This window comes from Coregonus lavaretus, assembly GCF_964263955.1.
Source record: "Coregonus lavaretus genome assembly, chromosome: 1".
Taxonomy (NCBI): Eukaryota; Metazoa; Chordata; class Actinopteri; order Salmoniformes; family Salmonidae; genus Coregonus; species Coregonus lavaretus.
The window spans coordinates 9,187,661-9,197,495 of NC_139988.1; the positions used below are offsets into that span (position 1 = coordinate 9,187,661).

General features: G+C 39.2%; 1 protein-coding gene across 1 annotated transcript; it reads left to right on the forward strand.

Moving 5' to 3' along the window:
- The first annotated feature begins 8,670 nt into the window (after nt 1–8,670).
- Nucleotides 8,671–9,303, forward strand: LOC311132010 (splicing factor 3B subunit 5-like). Its single transcript, XM_084165178.1, has 2 exons — nt 8,671–8,696; nt 8,860–9,303. The coding sequence occupies exon 2, from the start codon at nt 8,874–8,876 to the stop codon at nt 9,132–9,134; it is 261 nt and encodes an 86-aa protein (XP_084021304.1). The 5' UTR covers nt 8,671–8,696; nt 8,860–8,873; the 3' UTR covers nt 9,135–9,303.
- The last annotated feature ends 532 nt before the right edge of the window (nt 9,304–9,835 follow it).

The window sequence follows — 9,835 nt, forward strand, 5'->3', positions numbered from 1 at the left end:
TATCTTGGCCAGGTCGCATTTGTAAATGAGAACTTGTTCTCAACTGGCTTACCTGGTTAAATAAAGGTGAAAATAAAAATAAAAAATCACTACTCTCCTCTGACAAGACCTGCAAAGGCTCCTCAGGCTTCCTCTTCTTCTTAACCTTTACTCTTACTATACCACCACCTTTTCCCACTCCACCACTACACTTCATCCTGTCCTCCTCAACTCCTAACCCCCCTACCTTTCCATCTCTACTCCAGTCACAGCCCAGTGTTGCTCAACCACCTCCACCGGATTTCCTCTCCGTTTGTTTATCTTTGTTCAAATCTATTAACTTAACTTATTATCTATGCCCATCCCTGATCTACACAATTAACATGGTCAAAATATGCATTTTTGATTGGACACCATACAATGTTGAAAACTGTCATTTGAACTTTCCTGGTTTTCCTTATTATGCCTTAGTTATTATCACATTTCAAAAGGCGGGTCAGTGTGTGGCTCTCAGGGTTTGTTGATCACCTGAGGCATGAGCATATAGCACATGGGGATGTGTGAAACTCACTCCTCAGCCTGAAGTGTCCCCACTTGCGCCGCTGAATAGCTAGCTTTTCGCTTGGTGTGACTGCTATGACGCTCCAGAAGGGCGATCACGTGTGCTAGCAAGGCAGAGGTCCTGGGTGTGAGCAACACTCGCTAAGCAAGCAGCGTGATGTCCGTTACACGCACACAATGTAAGCTAAATACATGCACTCGATGCATGCATACTAGCCGAGCTTTTCAGGTGTTCACATGGTTTTGCGCATGTCAGGAGATATAAATCACAATGGCAGTAAAAGTCGGTTTAATAAATATCGTATCTGAAGATTATGCCTTTGTTAAATGTTTTTCATGACGAAATGGAATGTTGGTTGTTCAGGCCAAAGGGGGGATGTTTTATGATGTTATTTGAAAGGTGCCGCTTGGAGGGTGACGCCCGAGGGGAGACTGGTGATTGGCCAGAAGAGGGAGTAGCCCCTCCCTTTGCATTGTTTATAAATAGGAGTTAAACGATGAGACGACAGAATGGCCATAACAATCTGGGAGGCGTTCTCCAGGCAACGCGTGTCTGTGAATTTATGCTGTAACCTCGTGGTATGAATAAAAACTTCTGACACGATGCAGCATAACGGACTTTTTGTTCATCAGCAATATTACCACCATTCATCATATACGACATAATGGCGCCCAACGTGGGGCATGGGTTTGCGTCTCCTCTTTGTTTCAGTCAACCGCCGGCCTAACTCTCTCTGAAGCATGGCCGAAAAAGGGTGAGTGTGTTCTTACCGCTTCGGAGTTTGTTAGATTGGTTATGACTTGTGTACATTGAGGGGATGTTCCATATGACCTGGCCTCAGGTGGTGTTTGTTGCTGGTCGACTGAAGTCTGCTAAATTTATTTCATCGGGAACGACAGTTAATTGGAATTTAGAGCATTAAACTGTAGGATTTAGAGTGATAAGTTTTTATTTCATTGGTAACGGATGGCAATGAGGATTTAGAGCATAAATTTATATTTCATTGGTAACTATGGGCAATGACAAATTTAGAGCAAAAGGAACGGTATAATTGAGATTATTTCATTGGTAACGGGTGACAATGATTGGTAAATTATTTCATTGGTAACTATGGTCAATGGTTGGTAAATTCAGATATGCGCATTCTTTAGAGCATTGCAGTGGTTTAGATAAGACCTCGTTACGAACGGGGCGACCGCAGGGTGGGCCAAAATCCTGGAAATGCATTAGGAGTTTTCAGGTCAGTCTGGGACTGGGGTTGGTGGGACATTTCTTGGGGATGGCTTACTCAACTTCTGTTCGACGGGATAGTTGCATTGGGGGGGATCGCTCACTGAAATAGCCATACCCACGGCAGAATAAATTTAGGGCAAAGGAAACAGTAATCAATTAAAGGTGCAATGCGGGATGTTCATTTGTGTAGTAGGTCGCAGTTGACTAGAGGCTGAAGCTAGGGCTGGATTGGTTTAGGCTACGTGGTGCCTCGTTGCTATGGTGGCTGAGGTGGATGCTAATGTTACATGCTAATTGTGTGTTGTGTCAGTGTACCTTAGGCTATGCTACAGGCTAATTGTGTTGTGTGCTGCATGCTAACGTATCCTTAGAGATTCCGTTGCGACGGGTGAAAGTCTCTTAAACTTGGTTATGTGTTTGTAAGTCAGGTTGTATGTTTTGTGAGCGCTGTTAAATGTTGTTTGACTATGGGGGAAATGGAAAGTTACAGCTGGCTGTTATTCTTTCTGTTTGGGGAGAGAGGAGAGAATCATTCTTTCATGGGGAAACGTATTTTTGAATGGTTGTGCGCATGCGTTTAATTTTGCGACACTACACTACAGAAAGGGGGAGTTTAGGACACGAGTTAGGACACGTTTTGGTTTATGGCACTAAATCTACGACATGCGGTCGACGAAACAAAATGGTGGCGTAAGGACATATGTTTGTTTGGGGTTTCTTGTTCAGGGGTTTAAGGGCTACCGGAAGAGAGAGGTGAACACGACTCTTTTAAAATCGTTAAAGTAACTGTTATGTGAACGTTAAACTATTTGGCGAGATGTAGTACATTTATAGATCAAATATATGTTGACGGAGTATAATTAATTAAAATAAGACTATTAAAATTAAATGAAATGTTTTGGAGCGATCTATGTAATAAATGATATTTGCGCATGCGTGGGATTCTGCAAAACAACACATGGGGGCTGCAGGGAGACGGAGAAACACACAGACAGAGAGATTTTAGCACGAGTATTCTAGTTTAAAGATTGGTTGAAGATGAAACTTGCTTTGTAGCCTATTGAATTTATAAATTAAATATAGGATAACGGATTATAATAGATTGAATTAAATAATTAAATAACGGATTAAAATAAAAATAAAAAAAGGTTTTTGAGCGATTTATTTAATTCTGAGTTTAGTCTTACAGTGAATCATGTAGAACAAACGAATATTGAATGGTTGGAGATACTCAGTGACTGCATGAACTACTAAAAGCTGTTCTTGTGTCTTTGTTCCTTGTCATGAGAGACAGGAGAGAGAGGAGTGAGGAGATACAGGAAGTGATCACGTCACGTGGCAGAGGATCAAGTCAAAAAGGGTTTGGTACTGATTATGGTTACAAGATCTTTCCCTAACAGGATATGTGATGTTATGACGATTTTACAAGGGGCTTGGCAAATTCTATTTCAATAAAAGTTACATTTTGGAAGCTATGTGCATCACTGGGCTGGATTGCAGTTCGATTGGAAATCAGGTACTGACATTATTCTTTAAATTTATGATAATTAGGGGTTATAGAGCAAGGGGTTAAAGGCTTTGGTTATGGGTATTTTAGTCTGAAGATGACTAACTTGCATTTACTGGCAGTTGATGGGCTGGGGTAATATACTCAACACTAATGGATAAGGTGGTGACATAGGATATAGGAATAAAAATTGGTTTTAATTATTCATGATTTTTAATTGACTTATTTGGATTTATTTGGAGTTGTTAGAATATATTAAGAATTACAGGGGGAAGTCTATAACTTAAATAGTCTAAAATAGGATAGTTCACAATAAAGGAATATAAAGGGCTTGATATAGGGGGAAATTGATTAAAATAGTCATTTTTTAATCAAAGTAGACTAGTGTTAGGAGAGACTAATGGCAGAAGTTAGTACCCCTTTCTCACACATGGATTCAGCAGAAAGACATCATCCAGCAGGGTGATTATGGCATCAGAGATGAAGACGAATACGAGTAGAAACGACGATGAAGATGAATTCAAAATTCCAGAAGTAAGAAGAACCGACATGTCTGGAAACGAAGAGAAGGAGGTTCAGAAAGATGAAGATGAAGAGAAGAAAAACTGATGAAGAAAAGGATCCCAACAATAGGAGATGTCTGGAACGTGAAGAGGATGATGAAGATGATATTTCAAGAACAGAACTTAGAAGATAACCTTTGGAAGAATACTGATAGGTTCACAACGAGAAGAAACGGACGAAGAAAATTCTATCAAATACAACTTATAACTGGTGGTGGAGAAGAAGAAAATAAGTGTTGGTTATGAAGAATCAGAATGAATCAAATCAACAATCACTGTTACAGCTTTAACTGAACAATATCAAAGGCAATTGTACCAACCAAGGGGGGACCAGATGTTCCATATCGACGGTCAGTTTCTGGACAGACACAGAATTGGAGAAGAAGAAACAGAGGAAGATCAACGAGCAAGTGAAGATCACCTGTGCTTCAGGTGAACACTAAATATTCTAGAGTGCCGAGAATATCCGGAATGGGTGCATTGCTGAGAGCCTTGATTAGAGAAGAAGAGAAAATAGCTAACAGTTGAAACAACCGACAATTAGAAGTGATAGTGAATAGGGGAAAACTTATCTGGGTTCAGTCTAAAGAGGTTAAACATATCACTCTGTAAAGTAAACTAATTAGGATAGGGATTTGAGGTAGTAAAACAGTTTAAATACTCTTAGGGAATCAATTGAGCTCTGCTATAGAAGTCAAATAGGAATTAAAAGAGACAATATACCAATGACATTGTGGGAAGAGATGCATGGTGTAAATTGAAGTAGTCAATCAGAGGCACAATAGACGACTGACTGTCTGGGAGACTATTTTAAAAAGTAGGGTTTTTGGGGAATCATTTGCTTAAAAGATAAATATCATAGGAAGGATGATAATGTATTAGATTGCCTGTTAGACAATCTGTCTGGGAAAAAACTTAATAGGGGTGACTGTTATTTTGGGTTACATTCTTACACTAAGAGATTTGAGGTTAGGCTAAAAGGTGTTTAGTCGGTTTTGCCAAGTCTGTGTGTAATGAGTCAGAAGCAGGTGGGGAACTTTCCCAATCACATATTCTAAAATTTGGTGGTAAGAGATTTTGTCAATAAATCAGGGGAAAAGGTTTTAAATGTTATGAGAGAAAAGATTAGATTAAAATAGGTTAGGAGAACTAGGGGTGAAGGAACTCTGAGACAGTAAGCTAAGTTTCAAAGTTAGTAGTAAGACAGAGAGAGAACAGTGAGGAAGGACATTTTAAAGTTTAGTGGGAAGATAGGGGAGGAGTTTAGATCGGTTAGGAGCAGATGCATTGAGAAAGTATGTGTTGCTGAATGATTTGAGGGTGATTGAGTATCTATATTTACAGTTTCCAGTAGGGAGATCAAGGTCATTATAGGTGTATTTTGTTATAATCAGGAGGTTTAAAGTTTAGAGGTAGAACTGAAAGGGGGAAAAAGTGACACTAGTGGTGATAGATGGAAGTACAAGCAAAGACCATTTTTTTCCTTTGGGGAAAACTAGGAGTAACTAAGGACATTAACACTTCAGTCTATTATAACAACAGGGAGAAGCAATTTAACTCTTTCAACATTGATAGGGATTAAAGTCATAAACGTATTGCATTTGATTATAAGGGAACCAATACAGCACCAATTTTAGGGGGAAAAATACTTATTAGGGTTTAAGATGGGGACGTTTCTCTCATATGGAGAGATAATTATGGAGAATAAGTATTGTTATCAGGACCAGGAGTAGAAGGAGGTATAGTTTGGAATAGGGTTAGGAGTGACTGTTCACTTATGTTGCGTAATATTATAGAGAAAGGTTAGGGAGAATATATGTGTACTTATTTAGGGCAAGCATTAGAATTTGTTTCGGTTAGGAATTATTGGTTACGGGCAATGTAATTCATAAAGTAACGCTTATAATGGAAGATTTGAAGTCTGTGGAAGTTTTCACAGTCATTGAGGGAGTTCAGGAGGAGTAGAACTGAATGGACAGTAGTCACTCCAACAGTGAATAATACACATAGGATAATGGGAAATTTTGCACTAGAAGTAATTAGGGTTAATACAGCAGCTAAATCAACGACTTTAATGGTAACTTTGGAAGGGATTAATGATACGATGGTAATAGCAAATGTAGGAAGGATGACAACAACTTTTCTGAAATTGAAGGAGGCAGCAAGAGAGACTCAGGGGTTTAGGTTATTACGAATAGGGTTAAAAAAGGAGAGCCGATATTAATAGAAACAATATAGATTAATCTGAAATGGAGAATAGAGATTCGTCAGGGAAGCTACAGTATGGGGTCTTTTGATTTTGATGACAGAGGGGGGGGGGCATCTGATCAGTGCTGCTCGTTCCTCTGTTGTGAAAATTAGAGATAGATTAACTCATTCTGTGGGGTCAGTGAGGAATCTTGAGGGTTGATGTCTGTTGGGGATGCCAGCCCAAGACGTGTTAGACGGTCGCGCGGCCTCTGACGGGTGTGGGTAAATGTTATGCTTTGTCATGACTGTGGTATCGGCAACAGTCATTGACCGATAAAATAATGTAGTTGTCAGACCAGTAGGGTTTAAGTGTTCTTGGGTGAAGGGATTACCCTATGAGCATTGGTTAGAGGGAAAGTAAAATCAGGTAATTGCAAACTCTGAAGTATTCAGGTGAAATATTGAGGGCTAAAAGTTGTTTGGTCTAATGAAACATATGAGGTAAGGGGTATGTTTATGGAAAGATCAGATTGGGATGTTAGATGATAACTTTGGATAAGTATGACCTTAAGGGTAGTAATGACAAATAATAGGTTACTTTTTATATATCAGGTAGTAAGAAGAGCAGGACTTTGATGGTTAAAAGATTAGCTTTTGACTGACAATGTGACTATGGGAATTTTAGAGGATAAGGGGAAATTATGATAGAGTATATTCTTACCCTATGGGGGATAGGATGTTGTTACAGGTCAACGTTGAAGCTTCCATATGAGGTTTTACCATTATAAGAGGGATAGCATTGGACACAGCTAAATCTAGGGTTAAAAGGGTGACATTACATTTACATTTTGGTCATTTAGCAGACACATGGCGACATGTCATAGTCTTCAAGCCTATCATTGAAGAATAAGTTTAAGGGAGAAGGGGGGACTTCATTCATGGTATGGTGTAACATTTGGAAAATATCAGGGATGCATTTGGATGCAAAATCAGTTAGGCCAGTAGGGGGCAGTGATGGGGTACATTTTAAGGCACTGTGTAATATGTTACTGACTTTTGAGAAAGTTATGAGATTGAGATAGGTTGGAGAAGTGGTGCCTGGAGGCAACACTCAGATGCCATTGTTGACTGTTCCGGATCTGGACGAAGAGGGACAAGTGGCCTACTGATGGATAAATATCATTTTGGATTATTTGATGATTTGTCAAATTGTTTTTTCAATATTAGTATGATTTTTAGTATGATTTATGAATCAAAGGGGGGGATGGATAATGTGATTCATGCATCATTTATATATCATTTTTAGATTGTTAGTGGATATTGATGTTTAATTTGAAAATGTTGTTTTGCAAAAGATACTGTTTGGTCGTTTATTTTCTTGTCATTCCAGAAGTATGTGGGAGAACATGTGGAGATTGGAATACTCAAACAAAGACAATATGACTGGAGGAGATGAAACAAGGAGGGTGTGGCTGATTCCATCATCAACAAGTCCATTGGAAGAGGATACTACAAAAAGAGGAAGTGTAGTGGACTACATTCCAGTGTCTGCAATGAAATATAGACATATTTGATGTGTAATACATAATTGTGTCATATTCTTAGGTATTGATTTTAGTAGAATTATGTTTGATGTTATTGAATGCAGATGAGGATCGTAGATGCTTTTGTTTATTTCGATGGGGTTAGGGACAGAATGTTTAAGCAGGGAGAGATTCCCTTTCAGGTCCTATGGGTTGACCAGCCTGAGAGTGGATATTTATGGATAGGATTTTGTTTACATGGGTATTTAATTACATCATAGTTTCAAATGCATTTACATGAGTTATGAGGTTATCTGGAGTACCGACGGTGGTTGCCTGGGGCAGAGGAACGGTGAGAGAATTTTACTGTCTTGATTGATATGGATGGATGGCTGCTGGACAGTTTTTCGCTCTCACACTCCATAGAGATATATTCATAATTCATAGTAATGTATTTACACTCCATAAAGAGTTATTCATAATTCATAGTAATGTGTTCATACTTCATAAACAGTTGTTCATATGTCATAGTAATGTATTCACACTTCATAAACAGGTATTTCATAGAAAGGTATTTACACTCTAGAGGAGAATGTTTTTGGGTTTAAGGTTAAGAATATTCAATGAGATAAATGGTTAATAGTCATAATCTTATTCTGTTTGTTTTCGAGACGTTTATTTCGTCTCGAAAGGGGGGAATATCGTATCTGAAGATTATGCCTTTGTTAAATGTTTTTCATGACGAAATGGAATGTTGGTTGTTCAGGCCAAAGGGGGGATGTTTTATGATGTTATTTGAAAGGTGCCGCTTGGAGGGTGACGCCCGAGGGGAGACTGGTGATTGGCCAGAAGAGGGAGTAGCCCCTCCCTTTGCATTGTTTATAAATAGGAGTTAAACGATGAGACGACAGAATGGCCATAACAATCTGGGAGGCGTTCTCCAGGCAACGCGTGTCTGTGAATTTATGCTGTAACCTCGTGGTATGAATAAAAACTTCTGACACGATGCAGCATAACGGACTTTTTGTTCATCAGCAATATTACCACCATTCATCATATACGACAATAAAACTTTCCTATGGATTTTTTCTGTTAAATTTCCAGCAGCATAAGGACCAACCAAGTGGACAACCGGCAGAGTAAGTTTAAATGCCCGTTCATTCATAATTCTGGCTATACAAAGCACATTACAAAAATGTATATTGCTAAAAGGTCAGGATACCAGCAATTGCCAGGTCACAGTTTGTAACATTGGCTAAATAACAGCTATATTCACTGAAATAATTGTCCTTCCTTGTCTAGACATTTACCTGAAGATGACAGACCGCTACAACATTCACAGCCAGTTGGAGCATCTTCAATCTAAATACATTGGAACAGGCCATGCTGACACCAGCAAGTGGGAGTTGTTGGTGAACCAACATCGGGACTCGTACTGTTCATATATGGGTCAGTTCAACCTGTTGAATTACTTCTCTGTTGCTGAGAACGAGAGCAAAGCCAGAGTGCGCTTCAATCTCATGGAAAAAATGCTGCAGCCCTGTGGCTCACCTTCGGACAAACCTGACTTAAACTGAGAAGATGTAGAACATTTTGTTTTTACTGTTCGGCTGTCCAGATTTATCCATTGTTGATAAGAAGCTTGAGGCTCGAGATGCATGACACAGAAGGAATGTTTATGAACGATGCATCAGTTTCCCATCAGTGTGATATTTGCATAGAAAATAAACATGGGGGGATAAAGTGGTTGTAGTCAGGTGTCCTTATTTGTCCCCCAAAAATTGTCATTTGCCCTTACCGCCATCATCTTGTGGTTACAACTGACAGTGAGCTTTGAGAATGCTAATTGTAAAATGTTCTGTATATTGCACCCCTATAAGAGCTCGCTATCAATCACTTCAACAGTTATCTAAACAGTTACTGATTTCTGAATACAGTTTATGTCAACCTGAAAGTGTGTTCCTTTAACTCATTTTGATCAAATAGGCCTAATACCCAGAAAACTGGATAGAGAGTGATATGAAGGCAGACCTGGGTGGAATATGTCAATACTTGAGGTTCACATGATTTATCTTGCCTGGCAAGAGGAGTTTGCACTTTTGGGATTATTTGATTGAGTTTATTTTCAGCAGGTAGCCTAGCTGTTAAAAGCGTTGGGCCAGTAACCGATAGGTTTCTGGTTCAAATCCCTTAGCTGACTAAGTCAAAAATCTGTCCATGTGCCCTTGAGCAAGGCACTTAACCCTAAAATCCTCATGTAAGTCGCTCTGGGTAACAG

What these genes read in the sequence shown, in the direction of transcription:
- LOC311132010 (XM_084165178.1), top strand. Translation starts at nt 8,874, where the DNA reads ATGACAGACCGCTACAACATTCACAGCCAGTTGGAGCATCTTCAATCT.